Source organism: Lonchura striata, chromosome 4 (assembly GCF_046129695.1).
Source record: "Lonchura striata isolate bLonStr1 chromosome 4, bLonStr1.mat, whole genome shotgun sequence".
Lineage (NCBI taxonomy): Eukaryota > Metazoa > Chordata > Aves > Passeriformes > Estrildidae > Lonchura > Lonchura striata.
In genome coordinates this window covers 42,572,407-42,595,500 of record NC_134606.1, presented here as the reverse complement: position 1 = coordinate 42,595,500, position 23,094 = coordinate 42,572,407, and the positions used below count along the sequence as shown (strand labels likewise).

General features: G+C 44.3%; 1 protein-coding gene across 1 annotated transcript; it reads right to left on the bottom strand.

Moving 5' to 3' along the window:
- Nucleotides 1–15,516: 15,516 nt before the first annotated feature.
- On the bottom strand, nt 15,517–19,750 carry SFRP2 (secreted frizzled related protein 2). Its single transcript, XM_021530215.2, has 3 exons — nt 19,219–19,750; nt 18,501–18,581; nt 15,517–17,110 (listed from the first exon to the last, which is right to left on the bottom strand). Exons 1-3 carry the CDS (start codon nt 19,709–19,711, stop codon nt 16,806–16,808), a joined length of 879 nt encoding a protein of 292 aa, XP_021385890.1. The 5' UTR covers nt 19,712–19,750; the 3' UTR covers nt 15,517–16,805.
- Nucleotides 19,751–23,094: the final 3,344 nt, after the last annotated feature.

The window sequence follows — 23,094 nt, the reverse complement described above, 5'->3', positions numbered from 1 at the left end:
AAAGAAAACACTCACTAAACTTTTGCAGAGTCAAGTAAAGGTGTTGACAAGTCAGCAAATATGATAAAGCAGACTTGCCTTTGTAGTTCAAATGTATGGTAATGTATCTTTACAAAAATACTGGATTACACATCCGCAAACTCTAATCTCATTAGAGCTGAATTAAATTACAACAATTACATTATATAGCTCCAAGTAGAGATGTGTTTCAATTCTCACTGCATAATTTATTTGTTTACCAGCTAGCAAGTGATAAAAAACTTGCAGATTGTGAAAACGCATTCATGTCTTGCTAATTGAATCTGATGTCTGTTGTCACTGTGCAATACAACTGAAAATTGCCTGGGATAGTTTAGATCCCACTTTACTCAACATTGCACACCATAATTTGACTCTGTAGCAAGCTAGGAGTCAACGCAGTAGAGAGTTAACCCAGTTAACTGTGTCTTAATAAAATTAGTTGTATGGCAAAGACAGCAGACCATTTACTAGTATTTCATGGCATTGTATACTCCTTTCCAGCATATTAAAGTGAGGAAGTTATAGAAAATACTGACTTTTTGTTGTTTATTTAGTTTGTTGTTTTGTTGGGATTTTTTTTTAACCCTACACATTCTGATAATGTTGTCTTTTCTTCTATCTGTGCCAGAATTTAGATGTGACAGTGAAAATTTTATTTGGCCTCCAGGAAAAGAATGCATCCCTGGATGCAGCAGGGATTTGTGCCATCATTGTGCAATGGATGATCAGTGAATGTATGGCCATGTGCATGACTTGCCCTGACCAGTGTCCACTCAGTAGTGGCAAACTATCCTAGCAAAAAAGTATTTGCTGTAAATGCAAAACCCTCCTGTAAACACAGTGTCTGTCAGCAGCAGACTCAGATAAAGACTAGATACCATTTGTGCAGTCAGGGCCTCTCTTCTGGTGGCTGGGTAAAATGTACTTGCTAATGAGATGTGAATTAACGTTACCCAAAAATTGTGCCTGGGCTTTTTGATACTACTACAGTTGTAATGACTAATGATATTGATTGATGCATAGAGTTGCACAGAGAGCTACCATCTCACCCTTGCCATCTGCTGTAAAATCCTGTGAAAGCTGTGTTAGGTCAGGAAATAGTTGAAAATCTCTTGATGGCTCCATTCTTCACGAGCAAAGGAAAAACGCACAGAGGCCGAGGAGAGCCTGATGTGCTTGGTTCCCAGGAGTGAGCTGATAAGAGAGTGACCAGTCCTGCTGGGCTGGGAAGGATGGGTGATGGCAAGCCAGTGGGCTGAGAAGCACGAGTGCCTCTATAGGAGCAGGAGCACTGGGTTTTCCTTTAGAGGTGCAGGCTTGTCTCTGCCTCTTCTTGCAGATGCCTGGGGTGCATCTGGCCTCCCCCAAGCCCTGCGCTCCCTCCCAGCCTGTGGGACACTAGAACTGAAAACGTGGCTTCTCGTCACACAGCCAACACCACCTCTTAGCCCTGCAGCCTGCACACTCTTGGCTGCAGCCAGACATTCCACCGCAGCTGCTCCACACCTCCTGGCACTGCCAGCCTTTCTCCAGCCACCCTCTGCCCACCTCTTCAATCCAGGACCATGCCACAGCCATGGGGACTGTCACACCCCTGCAGCGGGTAGGAAGGAAGGTGCCACTGCCAGGTGTCCACCCAAGCCCGCAGTGTCTCGGTGGCAGTGCTGGCAGCCTGGCATCAAGAGCCAGGGACAAGGCTGCCCCTGTTCCATCTGACCCAGTGCAGCCCAGACTGCCTCTGTTGGCCTTTCCACTCTCTGTTCTAAACATGAGGGACGACGTGTGTCTTCATCACTCTCCCTGCTGGCTTTGCTTCATGTGCCTGATGAGCAGCTGTGGGGAAGCAGCCTGAGAGATCTCTTGGGCAGCCTCCTCAAAGGCAGCAGCGAATTGAACTTTATTATTGTTTGCTGTTGCCATGTAATTACTTATTTTTTTTTATCTGAAGCATAAAACACCAAAATAGTGGTGGCCTGTTCTGACCACTTCTGAGTCCCTTATTGAGGATCTTGAAGAGATGGCCACCCTTTACAAGTCCCTAATCACTGTGGTATGGTGAACTTTTCCCAGATATTTCCATAGAAGTAAGTATTTTTAAAATATGTATATATTTCAATACAGTCAGTTGCATGTCATAACATAATGCAGTTTCAGTGTATGGCTTCCATACTGGGCATTTAACCCAGGATATGAATCAAAATCTTTGCAATACTCTTAAATCATTAGATGATTTTCTGTTATAATAGTAGTTGGTTTATATTTCTAAGTGCTCTTTGGAATCAGAATCAGAAGAATCAGCAGAATCTCTTTTTATAAAACATAGAGGTCTAAAGAGAATATACCTCTGACAAAATGTTCAAGGGAAAAGTTTTAGGTTGTTATCCTACTTTTCCCTTTCTTTCTACAGTGTTTTAAGAAACAGGAGTGGGCAGCCAAAACGGGACTGGGTGATAGAGGAATGTTTCTGCATAAACCAACAGCACCCAAGCTCAGCCTGTGCAGGCCATACCTTTGTAGCACTTACCAAACAAAAGAGTCGGAACACTTGGCAGAAATCTAATCAAAAGCAAGGAGCTGTGTAAGATAGTCTAAGCCAAATTTAAATAGTGTGCAATTAACATCATGGGCTCTGTTTTTCCATCCCAACCTCTTGATGGCCAGGCAGCTCTGTAAGTTGTTATCTTTAACCCACCAATCAACAGAACACAACAAACACTTTAAATTTTATTCTTTGAGCTTTCCCCTAAAAAAAAAAAATGCTTTTCTGGATTTGTCTGTGTTCTCATAAGCTTGATATGCTTCAAAGGTTTGCTCTAGCCCTACAAGATAACAACTTTTTCTGACTGACTAGGCTGGATTCTGGGGGTCCTAGGAAGTAAAAAAATTGGATTGTTTTTGTTCTTAGAACTTTTGCAGGAATGTCAGAATTGCTGAAGCTCTAGGCTGGTTCTGTCAGATAACTTTGGAAAATCCTGAGTGTGATTACTACAAAACAATACTGTACTGGAAAGGAAAACCTTGGGAAAATAATAGTAACTAGTATATTTCTTATCTCATGATGCATACAATTTACTACAAAAATAAAATAGCATAAAAATATTAATTGGATACATTTATGATCAAAGAATAAAGCAATACAGATAAAGCAAGATGGAGATCGGCTGGTTTCACTATAAGCTCAAATTACTGAAAATTGTTCCCCTCTACAGGCAATAAAAGTTTGTTTTTCTAACTACCCCATAAAATGCAAAAATGGGAACTCTTTTTGGAAAAGTTGAAAGGCTATTGCTTTTAGTTGTCATTTGCACTGGTTAAAATTAAAAGTGCAAATTTCCATGCACTGAAACATGCACACAAACACACTGGTCTGTACATTGTCTATTTTATGTCCAGTTTCTGGATAGCGTCAGGTAAAAGAAGAACACTTCTAGGTTGTGAAGGTGTTCTTAAAAAGCAGCAAAACACACCAGACAAGAAATAGTAAATTAATCTGCCAAAAAGCAGGACATTAAAATGTGTTTTTTCCTCGAGTCTGCAAAAATTAGTGAAGAAAGCCTCTTTACTTCAAATAATGCAAATTCAAGGACCAGTCCCTTGTTTCCCCAGTGATGTGCCTGGTTTAGGAAGAGAAAATTTTCTGTAATAACAACATACTTTCTCTTAGTAATTTAAAAATTTTTACATACTAGGCTTCTCTATTTCATTTTTTGCTGTTGTTTGAAAAAGGAAATAAAAAAATGTGTATTTTATAAAGTGAAAGCAGGCGAGATATCATCATCTCAGAACCCCTGGAGTTGTGCACCAGTAAAATGTTCTGCAAGACTGGTTGTAGGCCATGGTAAATGCAGCACGTCTTCCACACCACCATTGTTTGGCATCTCTCGCACTATAGAAATAGGAGAGGGTTGTCACAGAGAAGTAACATTAACTTTGCCTCTGGTGATGTTTATTTTGTCTAAGGCATCACTGGATTGGAAGATGGTAGTGGAAAGTGCTGGAAGGGCCGATGGATATCATGGCCAGTGGGACCAGGGTGCCATGGCCTTGCAAGCTTAAAATCTGGTAACCAACAAGGCACAGAGCTGCCATTCAGGGAAGGTCAGGAAGGAGTAGGAGGGAGAAAGCTGAAGCTGTATGATAAGGTGCTGCACTAAATAATGAAGATAACAGGGCTGGGAAGTAACAGGTGTATTTAAGTCAGAGTTTGGCAAAGAAATGAGTGATACACATGTACCTTTAATGGACCTGCTATCTGGCATAGGATAACTGCCTGAAAGGCACAGAGTTAGTTCTCTAAGCCCTTTGTGCCTGCTCAGCTGGTGGTTCAACACATTGTGTCTGTCACCTCAGTATAGAAAGCCCTGGTGCTGCAGCACTCACTGAAATGGTGTAGCTCCTGCTGAAGTCAACAGAGTGGAGCAATGTGGCTGCAAAAGCCTTTGTGGTGTGGGCAAGGAGCAGCCAGCCCATGGCTCACTGGGGAGGCAGCAGCTGAGCAGCCTGGTGTGTGTGCAGAACAGCTTCCCCAAATAAAACCTGACAACTGAAGCTGCTGCGAGGCCTCAGGAGCACTGCTGTATGCCTTACGTCCTGGGTCACACGCTGAAATCCATGCCACAGAGCAGTCATGTGTGTGCTTTAGTCGTGTGGAAGTCAAAGGGAATTAAACACATCTTCAAAGCTTGGCATGTGCCAGCGCTCCTTTGCCCCGGAGGCACATGGTCATTGTGCTGTCCTGCTGCAGGGAGGTGCATTTCTATCTCACAGCAGCTTGCAGACAGCAGTAATCAAGTCAAGGGCTCATAGTGCTTATTGCTGCGTTTTAGCTGTGTTCAGAAGGGAGCGCATTCCATCTGAATGTGTGTAAGGTTTTACACCTCGGAGCAGCAACTGCCCTAAAGCTCCCAAATTTTCAAAGAGCTACATGGGGATTTATCCAGCCAAATCCCATTATAATCAATGGGAGCTGAGTGAATAATTACACTGCAGCTCTTTATAAATAGTGGGGAAGGTTGCCAGTTATTGCTGATTATGATGCTGACTTCTTGTAGATATAGATCCGAGGGTCTATTGGGAACTGCACTTAGACCACCAGGTTATTTCACGTATTGGTATAGTTTCCGTATTTACTGTGCACATCACTTCAAAGAGCTGAGGTTGATGACTTCTGGTCCACTGTGTTAGCAGTCCGTCTCCTCTCCATCTCCTGTTGTTTCCTTTCACAATCCGAGTAACAAAAAATGGTGGTGTAAATAGAACTCCAACAAAGAGGTCTGTTGAGCCTGTAATGCTCCCCTGAAAGGAGGCTGTCTAGGGGATGAATGGAGCAGCCTCGGCCGTGCAGTAGCGGGGAAATAGATGACTTGGCATTGGACAGTGGCAGCCAGCAGGGTGCATATGCCCAGTGTAGTGACAGATAATGGTTAAGCTAGTCAGTTGGAGGGCTAAATGAGAGTACATTGTCTAACCCTGTAACCGTAACTAAATTGTAACCTGAAAAGAGTTTATAAACATCTGGCTGCTAGCCCATCTCTAGAGCTTCATAGCTAAATCGGAGGTGCAGGATTTTTTAAGGCTGCTAATCATTATTGGAAGTGTTCCTGTCTTTTAGCAGATTAATTGCATTTCAAGATAGTAGAGAGTATTAAGTTGTGGTTAAAGCATCTCATTTATGACTGATGCTATTTCCATTTGGAAATAGGCATTCACTTGGAAACTCATTTTGGTTTAATGATATCTTGCTACTGATTTTATAGCTCCACTAAGTATTTCGTACAGAACTCTAGTTCAGTGGTACACCTTAACTTTAGTAATTATTATGTTCATATCTTTATCCAGATCTTCGTCTGTTTAAACTTCAATAGCATGTGACACATCTATATCTTTAGATTTCTTCCAAATTTAGCAGCACAGAAGCACATTTCCCTGTATGCTCCTATTTTATTTTAATGTTGGTATTCAGTAACAATGAGAAGCATACACTGGTTAGACTAATAATAAGCATGTGACCTCCTCTGCAGACTAGCTTTTCAAGCTTTTTATAGCTTCCATTATTAATGGGACAGCATCTATGCACACGAGATTTGTGTTGCAAATACTTACAATACTTGAAATAATTTTCTAATTACTTAAACAATGCACTGTAGCAGTACCAACTGAAATTCCTGTAAGCTACAGGCTTGCTAATTGTTTCCTTTAGTAAACCTAATTTATAGGGCTGTGCAAATAGTTGCTGGATTTAAAATATTTTGGCAGCTGAGCAGCAAAGAAAACGTTATGGACTGAATGGAAACTTAATTTCTTTAGAATTGTTAGCACAGCACAAAGATTGATTTGAGGTTATAGAAACATTTTTTAACACCTGGCAAACTGTTTCATTTGGTTTTCATGTACATTTAATAAAAGAAAAGGATTGTGTCATAAACATGAGAGGGAAGTAGTCCCAGCTCTCCCATTTTATCTGCTGTTTGAGTGAGTGGGGCAATTTACCTGGGATGTTAACAACTTAAATTAGAGGCTCAAAAACACTTCAAACTTTTTATTAAAATGTTTGCCTAACACTTGGTGAAAGTCTTAATGCTGGAAATAAAGTATTCTGAGGTGGAGCTCTGTTTCTTTCCTAGGATATCTAGATTAAAAAAAAATAATCCAAATGGGTCAAGCAAGTAAATCAGAATTTGTGGGTCAGATTTCTTGTGCTGAGTCTTCTCTGTGAGTCTGATGTGGGACCATAGCACACATCACCTACAGAGGCAAGAGAGAGCCTAAGGATCAGAGAAGAGCTCTGAACTTCTACTTCATGTCCTCTCACTGCTGTGCAAAGTGAGTAACACAGCCAATTTATTCTATAATTTCATATAATTTGGAGCATACTCCCCATTTGAATGTATAGTTACCAAATTCTCTGGTTACTGGTTAAGGTCTCAATGTGAACTGAGACAAGGAACATGGAGGAGCAGAGAGGACAGATTAGAATTAGGGTCTCCCACAACCTGAACAAGTGTTTGCCATCTTGTCTCACTCATCTCTTTGGGCATGCCTGAATGAGTATAGCTAATGACAGTGTGCAAATCTGTTACCAAAACTGGAATATATAGTTTCAGAAATGTCCACTGCCAACCTTGGAAATGAAAGGGAAACAGCGCTAGGTGAATTTCCCCAATTTATTTCAGTCATCCAAACCAGTAAACCATATAATGAAAAAAAAGTTCAGCCAGCTGTACTTGATTAATGAAATTTCTCATAGTGTGAAAATTGACAAAGACTTTGGGTGTTCCATTTATCTGAAATTGCTATCAATACTGTAACTTTTATAATGTTTTTTGAAGAGGCTCTTGCTCTGGAAAATCTCTGAGCAATATTTTACATTTGGGAAAACTTGTTTATAAAAAACTTCCAAAAGGATTTCTATTTTTTGTTGTTTTCTGGTTTTTTTGCTGGATCTGGACTGAAACCAGCAGCTAACAAGGTTTTATTTTTCAGTCTTGCTGAATACTGTGCATTTTTTGATAGACCTTGGGTTTTCTTCCTGTTCTTTAACATACTTGTGATTTAGCTAGCCCAATAAAAAACTTTTGGGTCTTTTTTCTCCTCTATTTTTTACAGGACCAAAGAAGATTTACTTAGGACAAGTCTGCTATGTCTTCGTTGCTTTACCCTGAATGTGTCTAGAGGAAAGTAAAATACAAAAAGAAGGTGTTTTGCCAGGCACGGACATAACTTTTGTCATTCAGGTTTTCAAGGTCAAGTTTAACAAATCTAACTCTTCCCAAAGATGAATATTTTCTTCCCCACACCCTTTTCTTTCTTTCCTATCTGCATCCTCCCTGCTTGCTGCAGCATTTATACCACAGCACTGAGAATGAGCATGAAATGTCACACTAACAATTCCCTTCTAGGGTTAAGCTTGTGGCAGACGACTTGAGGACCATGCAAGGCCTTGCCCCAAACTGGGGGTTTGCAGTGACCTTTTGTATCCCTATCACTAAAGATAAACGTGAAGAACCAGCCTCCTCTGCCTTCCCAGGGATCTGCACTCTTATCTCTAGTCGTTGCTCACCAACACTTTTATCTGTCAAAACCCTCTCCGCTGCCCTAGCAACAAGCATCCAGGCTCTTTTCCAGCTGACATAAGCTTCCTGCCACCTTTTGATGACAAGTGCTTCCAACATTTCCAGCTGTCAGGCTTTCAGCATCTGCTCCACATGTCACCAGGCTGACTTCACTGAACTTTGGGCAGCTTTGCACTTAGCCAGTTGCCTGACACTATACTATGAGAATGACTTTATCCTGACCACAGTCCCTTCTCCACCTCATTATATGCCCACACAATGACAATCAAGGTTGATGCTTTTTCTTCCCAATAACTTTTGCTATTGCATTTGTATATATATACCTTTTATTCAGACTCAGTGAGCTATTGCATTTTAGCTATCAGCTATTTTAGAGCAGTGGCTTCAGTAGGGCTCCATTAAATCTACTCACAATGCTTCTCTTCTACTTGGAATTTGAGCAGGAGTGGCTCTTCTGGATCCTTGGTATCCTTGACTTATACATACCATGAAAATTAGAAAATAGGTTCTTTTGCTGTTGAACAGTCACAGACTTCAAAATAGTCAATGCTGGTGCCTCCGTTTCTATTAATGTATATGGAATTTTCCTGCTTATTTCCCTAGGACCAGCTCTAGGCCATCATTTCACAGTTCGTTAAGTCCACCTAGAATATGTGTTGGTACCAAATTCCCTGGCAAATTTTGCCCCCCCCTCCCTTTTTTTTTAACCTCTGTCTCTGCACTATCCTTTCAATAGTGTGTCAGAAATGAAATGCATCAGCCAGACGAGAATCTCCCACTGAAGTAGATTATGCCATTACAGTATTCACCAGCACCTCCTTCTTATCTCTTTTTTTGAGTACTGCTGTGTGTAAAGTTTTCCACAAATTCTTCTAGATCCTTTTTCTCCTTGAGAGGATCAAAGACAGAATGAGTGTGAGAGACAGACAAGCAGGAGGAGAGTTCAGCTGGCAAATGCTGCAAGCCTGGGCCTTGAGGTGCTCAGCCTTATCAAGACTACCATAAGACTGGAAAGCTATATTTTTCATCTCCAAGACTCAGGTGTGCTGGGCCCTGCCCTGCCAATAGTCATTCAACTGGCATCTCCTGCCTGCTGCTCTCCTGGCTTGTGGGAGCTCAGGGGCTGGAACAGCACCCCAGCCCTGGGTCCTTGTCATGAAGGGAAGGTCCCTGGGGGACCCTTCAATGTGCTCCAGAGACAGGCTACACCAAGATGAAGTTGGTACTGCAAATTATACTTTAGCTGCCCTTGCCAACTTATCTTGATGCTGGGCAAGCCACAACAGCAAATCAAGACTGAGCCTGCTGTAATACACTTGTTTCCTTGCAAATGTCTGGGCTGTTTTTGAGGTGCACTTTATGTGACCTCCCTGTGTCACCTGCATCGCTCGGTCCCCGCGTAGACATGGAGATGGTGCTGCTATGGAACTAGGTAGGTCCCCTGCTCACCTGCCAAACTCATCACAAGCCACTCATGGTATCCAGCTGTTTTCATTCAGGGCTCATCTGGGGCTGGGTAAAAGAGCTGAGCCCACACACTGTCTGCCTTGTGTGATCCAGGAAGATGGTGGGAGCACACAGTGGCAGTGTGGTGCAGAAAATGGTTGCTCTATGGAGCAGCTCACATTTGGATGCAATATGCAAACAATAAGTGCAGTTCTTGCTGGGTGAACTTCACCCTAAGGTAGGTTGTGGCACGTTACCAGCATAGATGTGCTATATTGTAATCCACATTCTAGATGTCTCCAGTGATCCTTTTGAGTTTCACATGCGAGGAAATGTGTCTCTTTTATTCATTTTGAGATCAGCTCAGCTGGTTGGGGCATGGTGCTAATAATGTCAACTTCACTGGTCTCATTCCTGTATGAGCCATTCACTTAAGAGTCAGAGTTGATAATCCTTGTGGTCCCTTCCAATTCAAAATATTCTGATTGTTTGACTCTACCTATACTTCTGACTTTTATACTACTCCTTGCTATGTACTAGTGAGGTGCAGCAGTTGCAAGGCAAGTCTTAACAGTTAATGTAGCTTCCAGTTGTATTGTGTTGTAGACAGAAGTATTTAATACAAATCTTTTCTTGTTCATCTACTTAATGGAGCAGTACAAAGTTGAGAAGAATGCTAATCTTCCTAGCAAGGTTTCTAAAGCTTAGTTCTGAATCGAGGGACTGATTTCCATGCAGTGTTTTCTTGTGAAGGCGGAACTAGCTTTAGAATTCCAGAGGTACCTGATGAATTCACAAGGTCTGTTTCTGTGGGGAAGCAAAGATGTCTTGTTTCAGCTCTTCAAGTAAGTATCATATTCTAGTCAAATGCTGAAACCAAAGAGTAAAGACAAATATATCATTTCACATGTGTGGGATAGATTATAATACCACTACTTGCTAATATTTTCAGCAGTCTAGGTCCCATTTCCAAAATCCCTGGGTGTCCCAGGTACATTAAACTCTAAGGATGTCTTGCAGCCAGATTTTTAAATATATGTGGGTACTTCACAAAACAGATAAGCATTTGTAGGCATCTAACAGGATTTTAAATGCCTCCATACGTTGTTTCCAACAAAGTTATTTTTTCCCTCCTTCTGTTGTGTAAGTTACTTTAAAAATCAAAATCTAAGAATACTTTTGAAATCTTTGAACTTGTGCTTTAGTAGATGCTTTTGAAAATACATCTCTATTTAAAACTCCCCATTGTGTGAAAAAAACCCCAAACAACCCGCCATTCATATCACTAGAATGATTTCAGCGCTACAGATCACAGAATGTAAATGTGACAACTTTTCCCGTATCAAGGAATTCAACATCTGAAGGTAACAGGCTGTGTGAGGACAATAGATTATCTTCAAATTATTTTTCTTCCCTTGCTGACAACAATGATTAAACTTCCTAATTCTTAAATATGGTGTATTTTCTTGTCTTTCCTGATTCATTTTCTGGGGGAGTTGCCCTAGTTCCTGAAATTCTACCTCTCAAAATGCTTTTGCCTTACCTGTTACAATTAAGCTATTGTTTTTCTTAGGAAAGTGGCCTGGCTTAATTCAGGTTTGTGCCTCAGAATACACTGAAATGATTAATAGCTCTGTGTGTGCCTAACGATGTGAGCCCTGCAGCCACTAAAGCACCTGTCTCAGTGTGTAACCCGCCAGGGTTCCCTATGGTGCATGGCTGGAGACTCACATAACAAAAAAGGCAATTAGACAATGTTAGGGATTTGAATTTAACTAACAATGCAGGGAAATTGCAAGGGAAGGATTGGTTATCTCTTGCCTGATAAAAACAGGTATCACTGAAAAACTTTTTAATTGTCCTTCCATAGCAGCTCCATATGGAAAGTTTTATGTCTAATGAAGACTGTCAGGGTTAAGCCCTGAAAACAAAGATCTGGAAAGCTGAAAGTGTTCTTAAATTAGCATTTCTGCTACTTTCTTAGATCAGTCCTAAATCTGCCAATTGCTGCAAGTTTTGGCTGTGCCTCTAATTGCAATCTGTTGTGTCCAAACAGAAAATTCTCCATAACTCCAGCATCGTTTTGTGGTCTGAAAACCTCCAGAAGGATGATCTGCAGCATCTGGATTTTGAAAGAGCTGCATTAATAATATTGCCCTATTGTGAGTCTTAGAAGGTATATAAGTTCTTTTTTTGTGTCTGTCCTGTAAGACACTGTGCATACCTCTGACTTGTGCTGGTCCTTCTGGCTGGACAGCTGCTCTATGTGTGTGGTGATTGGTTTTGAAATTTGCTCCATCAGCTGCTCCACAGTGCAGCTTTCTGTGTTGGTTGGTTATTTTGATCAGTTGTGAGAGCAATGGGCTGGCTGGCTGATTGCTGAGGTGTTCCTCCTGGCTGGGTGACAGGCTTGCTGGCTGACCCCAGCCAACTGGCTTTAACTCCAGTGGGGGATAGCTGCTAATATTTTCCAAAGCATCTAGGTGATTTAGGAGCCCATGGCTCACCCTGAAAGCAGTTGATGCATTTGGAAAATGTTACTCTATTAAACTCACCCCAAAGGGATATAGTGGGGGCTAATTTATGTTTGCAAGAGAGCTTGGGGTCTTGGATTCCTGTGATGTGAATATCTTGCACTCTCCTCTTCGTACAGAGGCAAACAAGATCCATTCCTGTGGTTGTTTCACCAGACAGTCAGGCTGTGCTAAAACTACATCTGCTGATAAGAAAGCAACTTCAGATAAATCATAGAGGCAGGTCTCTGAAGCCTAGAAATAAGAGCTCCTGGCTCCAATAACAAAAGCCTGGCTGCCCAGCCTAAGGAAGGCTGCCTACTGCTCTGGTAGCAGTGAATCCGTTGCCCTTCCTGTGGCACTGCCAGCTGTGGCTACGTGGCAAAGGCTGTCAGAGCTGGTACGTTTGGTGAGGATGGCAGTGGGATGCCAAAGCAGCCAAAGCCAGGCTGCTCTGCTGGCTGCAGGGGGGATGTTCTTGTCCCAGCAGGCACCTAGGGTACAATGTGGTGATCCTTTTCTGAGTCTTGGAGGCTCTGCTCTTGGTTGATGCCCTTGATGGCTGAAGAGAGGTAGAGACATCTGAAAGAGGGTTGAGAGAGGCACTTTATAGCCCAAGATTGGAGAACAAAGGGTTATAACAACAGGGAGATATACAGGAGACCTGGTCACCAAGGGAATGTGTGTTCTACCTGTTTATTCTTCATTCTTGCTCACATATTCCCATATTCCTTAAATATCACTATATTCTCCTGCTGCAGAATAGGTCTAGTGGCCTGAGCCGATCACAATGTGTCTGTGATGCTCCCTGTGGCATCTAACTGCCCTCCTGTCCTCAGAGAAAATCATTAATTAAATTTACACACCTCTTGCTGGATTTTCTCCATGGGTCTTTTTAAGTTTTAAGCTGGCCATTCGATTTTTGTGGCTTGTGTGTAGTAAAACTGCACGAACCCTTTAATAAGCCATTCTGAGGGCAAAAGTGTCTGTATGAGAGGGTAAGAGAGGGGCTGGGTGGCTTCTCTGTGGGTGTCTGAAGTGAATGAGAAGTGAGGGAGAAAACAAAGGATTAAGAAATAGTTAAAGGATAAAGAGAACTATCAATAAGAAAGAAAGGAAAACACTGTGGGATATTGCTGATGGGTTTTAAATTTGAATTTGGGCAGATTTTTTTTTTACACATTTTATGGGAAGAAGTTGGAGGGAGACTTGGTTGCTGTTATACTTTCAAATCATAATCTAAGTGTTGCCTTGATTATGCATCATTCTGATTGCTGTGGGCTAGTGATTAGAGCATAAAGCTCAAAGAAAAAAATATTTTGTTTTTCTTGACTGTAAAAGACTTGCTGGGTGGTTTTGAATGAGTTATTTCACTTCACTGTGCCTTATTTTCCTGATCTGCAAAAGGATATTAACGCTTATTTTTGTGAAGGCAGGCTGAGAAACTAAATGGAAACTTCTGTATAAACGTCAAGTGTCATTATTATTGTTCTTAAACTAATCCATTGTAGTCAGCTGCTTTTATAGTTTTTATGAAAGCAAATACAATGGAAACTACATAATGGGCTGCATAAAAATTTTGTTTTATTTAGAAAAAGACAAAAAGTGTCTAAAAAATGCAGCAGCGGGTTGCCCTTTTTCATAAATTGCAAAAAGACCTTCGTTAGGAGTGAATCATACCAGGTAATGAAGTTACTCTGAAGTATATGTGACACAGTTATGAGAAGTAACAGGCTCTGATAATTTTTGCTATATGTTTATCTCACTATTTTCCTGGAACAGTCAAAGATTTTCAGTTATTTTTGAGCAAGAGTAAAAATTTATGTGTTTCCTTCATTGCCAGTATCTGAGAGGTGAAGTTTCCTCAGGCTGTGACTTTAAAATCCTAATTTTTAGTTGAATAGTTTGCGATGTCTGGTTTTTACACCACTAGAAATTGTACAACAAACATTGACACTTCTTGGTGAGGCGGATATGACCCATCTTTAAATACAATACTGTTAGAACAAGGTAATGGAACTTTGTGAAAAGGTGAATCCCATTACTTTTCACATTTGCCTAAATCCTGTTTATCTGAAAGGTAATCCTACCCCTATCAATTCACCTTGAGAGTGGACAGTCCCAGTGATTCAGCCAAGGGCCATATGCAGGAGGCTTGATCAGTAGGGCATCTGTATGGCAGGGTTCTCTTAGTCCAGGACACTGATTATACTAGCAAAATTGAATGTTTGCCAGTTAAGTTTGTTCTTCTCCTGATATGAACAGGATTTTTTGCTGGTGTAACTGTGTCTATGTTGTGAAGGGGAATGTGGTATGAGGTTTTTCTTTAAGATGGGGCACTGTTGATCATAGGTGGTATGTCTTTACACATTTAAGTAATTTGGCAAAAGTCTGTTATATGGTCTTGGCCTTAACATGACCCCAGAGCGAGTAACTTGTGACCTGCCTGTCCTCATCAGCATCAGTACTGCTGCCTTCTAGGACAGCCCTATTAAGATAATTCTATGGCTGCTGTAGGACAACTTAGTATCTGTAAGGCAGGCTGTGTGCAACTGTCCTGGCTGTTCATTTTCAGTCCCCAGTGACTACATGGCAACAACTGCCTCTTCAAAGCCCTTTCCTCCTTGGGGCACACATGCCTGTTTTCCCCAGGTTCATCTTCAGACAGCTCCTCTGTGTGAGCTTGCTCCCTTTAAACCCAAGGCTGTTCAGGCACAGGCATTACATCATATGCTGAGCAGAATGGGTAGAGTGATAAAACACCTGAATGCAAATGGCTCTGTAAGATGATGGACAAAGTGCTGCTGTTAAAATAATTACACCATAACATGAAAAGAGTCAAATCTCTTTCCTGGTAAGTCAGGTTCATTTAGAAGAATGGTTTTAATGACATTTCAGCAAGGTATTAGCCTTTAAATACAAATACCATTTCACAAAATAATTAAGAGCCAGTTTGAAATGGGGATTTTGTTTAGTGATTGATTACTTTTTTCCCTTTGTAAATTTTTAAAAATACCTTGTACTTTTGAGGACATTTATGAGGTTTGCTCTTTTGCTGCATGGTCAGCATCCTACCACTATTTGTACCAGGTGTAGTGAATGTATTAAGACTGTGGGAGAGGGCAGATAACTCATTTTTCTGAAATAATGTACATGCTGGATCTTTCCTTCTCATCTTTTGATCCTGATGATGAAAAATAACACTAAATTCATTAAAATAATGTGATTTTTTTTTTACTTTATAGAAAAGTCTAGTGTTGTATTTGTATTCTGTCAGTGAAGAGTTAACATAAAATGTTGTTCTTGGGAATATGGGACTGCTCATCCTGTCAGTGAAGCTAAGAAGACTTTTCTATGTATAACAGCACTGGGAAGCAAGACTGTTTTTCAGGATAAGTACAATAAAATTCAAGTAATGCTCTTCATCAGAAAACATTTGTAAGAAAAATGCTGAAAAACATTCATTTAGTTATACTATTAGGTAGCTTTTATTTTCTTTCTCAATAAGAATAGTGAGTGTACATACACACAAAAAAATGCCTTGCTCTACCATTATTCTAAATTGCAACTTGCAAATGACATTTTTCTCCTTGTCTTTTTAAAGAAATGGAAAGATGGATTTAATTTTTAAGACAGTGGTCTCATTGCAATTCCATGTCAGGAAAGTCCTCCGAGAAGATGAGAAAATGCAGGCAGTCGAACAAAGGAGCCACAGAAAAGGAGCCTGATCTCCTAGAGCTCAACAGACACATATTAAAATGAGCTGACTGAATGTCAGTCCTGTGTCCTGTGGGCTCATCTTCGGGGCAATGAGGTCCACTACAGATTTTCTGATTGTAGCACTAGAGGTTTCCTTGTCCTTTTCTACTGGCCACTTAGGGTGGAATGACAAATTCTGCTTTGCCATGACAAAGTCCAGTTGGACATCTTTCTCCCAATTCTCCCAAAATAGATTAAAGTGAATACAGACAGAGACAATGAGTAAACTATGATGTAAAGTTTATATACAAGAATATAACATTTATCTGGAGTATTTACAATGTTAATTAAAGCAATATTTTACAACTCTTTCAGATTAACCACTAGGTATATTACAGTTAAGCTACAGATGGTTTAATTTGCAAAATAATTAAAAAAAAAAAGTGGCATTCAGATCAACCAGCTCCAAAACTTGTTATTTTTTTTTTTTTTTTTTTTTTTCTGAGAGAGAAGGGCTCAGACTTGTGGAAAATAAAATGTGAGAATGGTTAATATACCCTTACTGGTGCCTATGTATCACATGCAAGAGTCGTAACGTGACCTTTATAGCGTTAATACCGATGGGAAGCCGTGTCACCTCAGCGGAAGCGCCGTGCCCGCGGTGACAGGCCAGCCGCACGCTTGGCTTTCTCTGCGTCTCCTGCTGTGGCACAACAAACATGCACGCATACAGAGAAGCAGCAATATAAATGAACCAGCATTACCAAAACGAAGAGGGAAAGGCCTCAGACCAAAGTCACCTTTGCAACCATAAAAAAACCCCAAGCTTTAAGTGAGATACTTTAATACTCCCCAAAAATAGTCATTATTTTTTTTTTTATTACATTTTAACCTATGTACAAAAATGGAAGGGTTCTTCCCCTCTCGGGCAGCGGTCACTGTGTCTCGTGCCCACGGCATCTTGAGGCTCACAGGGGCCAAAGCAGGAAGGAGCCGGAGGCCCAGGGAGCTTGGGGCAGGGGTGGCTGCTGGAGGACAGCCAGAGTCGAAGCCACTAACACTGCAGTTTGCGGATGCTGCGGGAGAACCGCTTGAAAGCCCGCTGCCCTTTCTGCCACCGCTTCAGCGAGGTGATCACAAGTTCCCCAGCTTGCTTCTGCCCCATCACCAAGTAGGGGACGTTGATGTCGTTCATCTCGTCGCAGGTACACTGGAGGCCACCTTTGAGCCAGAGCACTATCTTCCTCAGATCTCTTTCTGTCAGCCCATTCAGCTTGTAGATGGTTTTGCTCTTTGTTTCAGGGGTGATCTTGGTATCCCCATTGATGTAGGCAATCTCCTTCACTTTTATCTTCAAGGCTAATAGAGCGAGGGGAGGGGGAAGTGGGGAGAGGGAGAGAGATTGAGAGGTTTTTTTCCCATTAGTGCACATAAAGAGGACCTGGGGAGGGAGGTGCTCTATTGCTAATTAAACTGTCAGGGCTGACAGAAGAGGCAGCAGGTGGCTCCATTTCTAAAGCCACAAAGGGCATGCAAGTCATTTCAGCTTGAATCAACCTTAGGGTTGAGGTTTTTTGGATTTCTTTTCTCCTCTTTCTCCACCCCCTCTTTTCTAAATTAATATTTTTTCCAGCTTTTCTCTTGTTTGCAACAGAGTTTTGCAGAGTTTGTTTGCAGGTTTGCTACACTAAGCAGAGCACTATTTTTTTTGCTGGGAGAGGGCAGCCTTCCTGAAAGTAGCGTTTGAAGGGGAGGTGGGGAGGCAAGTACCTAGACCTAATCTGAAACCTGATCCCTGCTGCAGCTCAAAACTTCTACACTTAATTTATTAGGCTGGAGAGGATTTTAGGCAAACCTGTAAGGAAATGATATTTCACATGCATTGTTTTTTTGAAAGAATAGATCCCACGGAGGGCAAATTGGTCCAACAGCTGCATTTGATTTGGTAAAATAACTAGGAGGGGGTTACAGGGCTCTGTAAGAAGCTGTGGGGCGTGTTTAGCTTTAGGAGGATTTATCTGAGTGCAATTTGCCAGGCCAAAACTATTGATTGTTTTAGCAATTATGTCCCACAATCATAGTTTCAGGTTTTGGGTGGGGTTTTGTTTTCTTTTTTTTTAAGAAAGACTTTTGAATTGTTGTAGATACTTATACTACAAATCTGTTTCCAGGTATTAAACACTGACCTATTGTAAAAGGATTCCCCTCCTTATTCCCTTTTGCTCTTGAAATGCTAATGTGTGGATAATGTGTCCTTCAGTTGTCTGTGTTGAAGGGGCTTTCTTGTCCTCTTCTAACCCCAGATCTTCCCATTAAGTTTATATCCCCAATTGTCTGTGCATTACCTTCTCTGTCAAATGATATATAGAGCTTCATTCTTAATCTGCAGAGAGAGTCTTTCTTAGGATACACTGAGATTGGTCATGCGGCTCTGTCTCAAACATCTAAATGAAGCTTTGCTCTACTTCTCCCCAGGCAATAGTCTGCATGAAAGATTTTTTTTTTCCTCATTTTACTTTCTATTGGGTTTGCCAGCAACATCCACATAAAAGAGCACTACTTCAAAACAGTAAACAGAAAAGAATGATAAAAAGGGCTACTTTTTACTCCAAGGTGGAATTTTGTGTTTCATGACCCGATGGTCAAAGCCCTGCCTTTATTCAAGCACATCTCTTACTGACTCCACTGGGAGCTGTACCTGATCCTCGACTCTCAAATTTCAAGCGAGAGGAGCTCTGCTTCCACTTACCAAAGTCGTTTTTGCAGAGGTTTTCCACGATGTCATTATCATCTTCATTTTTGTTTTTGCAGGCATCACAGACCTTGGGTGCTGGAAATGCAAGCAACAGTCCCGGTCAGACCCGGGGAGAAAGGAACGGCAGGTGGCGTTGGGAACCCTTTGGGAAACGCCAGCTTTCCATCCCTTCACCCCAGAGCCTGCTCCTTCTCCCCGAAGCTGCCCGAGCACTTTGTCCTGCCTTATCCTGCGGCAGACCCGCTACAGGGGTCACGGTGGACTTTTAAGGTCACGCCTCAATCAAAAGTTTTTGTTTTAGCGGGTAAAAAAGAAAAGTACAAGGGGAGTGGGGAGGGAGGTCGAAACACGACACAGAGCACCCCAGCTCCGCGCTACAGCGACTGCTCTTGTACAAGGCGATCGACCCTCTGGATGCCGCGCGGCTCCAGTGCCGAATCCCAGACCTTTTCTTTGAGGATGGAGATGGGTGCAGGCCGATGACAGTTCCCCGACGGTGCTTGCGGTTTCCCCGGCCCCCTTGAAAAAATCTCCCTGAACCTGGCCTGCGGCCACCTCCCCGGTCCCCCGTCCCGGAGCACCGGGGCGTGCTGTAACCGAGGGCAGACGCCTTCGTTCCCCCGTGGAAAGCCGCGGAGGGACCCCGCTGTCGGGGCGCCTCATCGGGGGCAGATGCTGCCGGCCCGGGGGCGACCCGGCCGCTCCCTCTTACCTTCCCTGGTGACGGGGAGGATGTGGTCACTGCTGGCCAGCGGGATGCACAGGTCATTGTCCTTGGGGAAGCGGCTGCAGTCCAGCATGTCGGGCCAGGGGAAGCCGAAAGCGGACATGACCGGGGCGCAGCTCTCCTTCACCTCCTCGCACAGCGAGTGGCAGGGCTGGATGATCTCGTCCAGGTCGTCGATGCAGACGGGGGCAAAGAGGGAGCAGAGGAACTTCCTGGTGTCCGGGTGGCACTGCTTCTGCACCAGAGGGATCCAGGTGGACGCCTGCTCCAGCACCTCCTGCACCGTCTCATGCCCCAGCAGGTTGGGCAGCCGCATGCTCTGGTACTCGATGCCCCGGCACAGCAGCATCGGGGCGGGGATGGGCTTGCAGTTGGAGCGCTTGTAGGAGAAGTCGGGCTCCCCGAAGGGGAAGAGCCCGGCGGCCGAGCCCATGCACTGGGAGGCCAGCAGGAGCAGGGCGCAGAGGCGGCGCTGCATTTTGGGGCGCGGTGGAGGTGGAGGGGGGGCTGGCGAAAGGCTCGGGGGGCCGGGGTGACGGGGCGGGCGGCGCGACGCTACCTCAGCCGCGGGCAGCGTCCCCCAGCCCGGACTCCTGCTGCCAGGCGGGGACGGAGAGTCTGAGCGAGATGCTGGGGCAAACGGGAGTTTTCTGGATTTTTTTGTATGCAAATAGCAGGGGGAGCGGGGGCTGGGAGGAGCCTGGTGACAGCCATCCAGAAAGGATTGGTCACTACTTTCTCGGTCTGCTTTTGCTCAGGGGGATTGTCTTTTGGCAGGAAATCTTTGGAAGGAACGTTACCGTGCGAGCGCGGAGAAGGAGGGAAAGATCCCGGCGAACAAAGAACCCCGAGGAACTCCTGTGCCGGGCAGGGGCCGCGGGGGGCTGGAGGTGAGCTCTGCCTCTGGCACAGCTGCTGCGGAGCTGCCGCGCTCCCCCCGGCACCCCCTGCCCACGTTTGGAGTTCTCGCTGCCGGCGGACGGGAGATGTGGTGGGCCGGCTCCCAGGCAAGGGGCGAAGCTGGCCCCCCTCATCCCCCGGGGGATGTCTGCCACCTCCGGCCCCTCCCTGCGATGCTGGCAGGGCTCGCCCAGGGGCTGAGGCCGCCGACAGCAACTGGGGGCTGCCAGCACCCCCGGCCCCGCTCCGGCTCGGTAGCGCCCAGCCCTGGGGGCTGCCAGGCGGGGCCCTCCTGCTGCGCCCCAGCCCCTCCTGCCCCTGGCTCTCCGCTGCCAGGAGCGGGGGCCTGCAGCGGACCCGGGCCCTACAGCCCCTGGATGGCCCCGGGATTTCCCCGGGTGGAAGAATCCAAGTGCTTTCGAAATACTAGCACGTTTTTCTGAGGCTAAAAGCGCGGGCCTGGCTCCGTGCAGCATAGGCACATCCCTTTCCTTTCACTCCTGTCTTCACCTAGAAACTCACTTTAAAAATTGTGTTTGTGTTGATTTAACACCAAGGGGAAGACAACAGGCAAGGCGCTGGGATCACAACTCAGCTTCAGTGTGCTTTGGATAATTCTTGGATTTTTAGTAATATTATTTATGGGATTATTATTGAAAAGAGTAGGCCTGTGTAGTATCATTTTGTGGTAAACCACATTCATTAATCAGCTACTGAATATTTCTCCTTATAGAGATGTTTTATGGGAAGCTAGCCTCAGCCATGATGACTTCTGTAAATTGCAGGATCTCTGTAAATCCAGTTTCCCTACAGGGGTTCCCAGAGATGTGACTCATTGCTTGTGGCATAGGAAGGAGATGGGACCTGTAGCATTCCCGCAAGGAAGGCACAGGTCTGCCATGCTGGAATGGCTGCAGCGCTGCCCCAGGCAGGCTGCTGTCACACGGTGAAGCCAGTGCCAGTTCTTTCAGTGGAGATTCCAAGATCCCTTCCAGTGGGCCAAGCTGATGAATGTAATCTCCCTGTAGGTCAGCTCCTCTCTTGAAGTTGTTTGAAACCTGGAAAATAAATATCCTGAATGTCTACTATCACTTGTGGTAAGGCTTAAAAGTAGTTTATTTCTTACAGCACCATATGTTCTTACCATTAATTACTTTTAAACAGAGGACATGTAAGCTGCTGGTCTCAGTTGCCTTCCATAGGACTGAGCCCCACTGATGCCTTATTGTGCCCATTTTAAGCCTATTTTGTCAAGTGCCAGAGGCTGTAGGCTTTGTCACTTGCCAGGAATATCCCTTCCTGCTCCTAGTGCTGATTCTACAAGTCTCTATCCCCAAACTCCTCTTTGGTGGAAGCAAATCTAGCAGTAGGTTTGTTCTGACCCTGAATGGTTGGGTTATTCACCATGTCTTTGTAAAATGGACAGGTTTGTGGTTTGTTTTTCTCTCTCTCTTTTTCTTTTTTTCACTGTTTTTTTTTTTTTTTTTTTTTTTTTTTTTTTTTGGAGTCATTGATATCCCCTCAAGTGGATTTCGGCATGATCAGAAGAAAAATTGCCTGCTCCATAAATATACACTACTTTCTATGGACAGGCTACATGGAAGCAAAGACCCAACTCTGAGCAGACTGTTTAGACTAGATATAATAACCATTCTCTGTGGTGGAGGATGAGACACTTCTAACAGAAACCTGCTCATTCTTTTCACCAGAATTGTTTGCTTGTTTGTTTCTAGCCCACAGGAAATAAGCAGAAAACCCACACGTTTTCCTGGACTGATCTTTCATTTGAAACAAGGTTTAATTGAGACCTTATTATTTCTATTTTTAATGACCCCGGTGAACTAATTTACTCTAAGTTTGCAATGACCCGAATTCACGTAAACAAAACCAGCCCACGCCTGCAGCCCCGAGCAACCATTGGTGTCCTCGCTCCGATCCCTTGCAGGTGAAAGCGCCACAGGGCGAGGCTGCCTTCAGCGCTCCTCGCTGCCAGCTCGGGCGCGGCGTTCCCAGCCTGCGGAGCCGAATGCTGTTCGCCGTGTCTGCAGTGCAGCAGTGCCCGTTCACCAGCCGCCTTCCCAGGGCGCGGAGGATGCTCGCCCTGCCGGCCTGGCCGCGCCGCGCCAGCACCTCCCCTCGCACGGCAGGGCGCTGCGGCCGGAGCGGGGCTGTCGCGGCTGCCCCGGTGCCGCTGCCCCCGGCTGCCGGGGGCACACGGCGGAGCGGAGCGGGGCATGTGCCCGGCTCGGCTCGGCTCGGCTCGGCCCGGGAGCGTCCCCGGAGCCGCCCGCGGGGGTGTCCCGCGACACGCGCTCGGGCCAATAACCATCCCAGCCTCCCGGTTAATTGGGAACGGAACTAAGGACTGGTGCCGCCCCTCCGGCCCCCGGGGCGTCCGACCCCGCGGGCCCGCCCCGCCCCGCCCGGCTCTCCAGCGCAGGTGCGGGGCCCGCTGCTGCCAGGTAAGGCGCTGGGATCCCCCTCCCACGAGAGCCATCCGGATGGAGGCTTTTTGGCGACCTGGTCTGACCTGGCAGGAGTCAAGTAGGTCTGCACTCCTAAAATACGATGATGTTTTAAGGTATACTTTTTTTTTTTTTTTAATATATTAAGGTGTTTTTAAGAATTGTTGTAAAGGTAGCATAGGCTTTTGAGCACCCATAAATTTATCAAATGCCATGGATAGTTAAGCTACTTTAAAGCTCTGAAAGTAGCATAAGTGTTTAAGCCACTTTAGATGTTTAAATCTGTATAAGCTGTTAAAACACCTTTAATCCTCAAGTGCTTAAATCACCTTAAATTCTGTGAGTTAGGTGAATGAGCTGCCTTGAAAGAAAGAACCTTAGCTCCTGTTCCCTCCAACCCTCAGTTACCTGATAGATGGTGGTGAAAGTGAGTGAACTGGAGTCCTTGGAACTTTCACAGAGTTCAGTGTAGCATTGTGTTCTAGGGAGTGTGCCC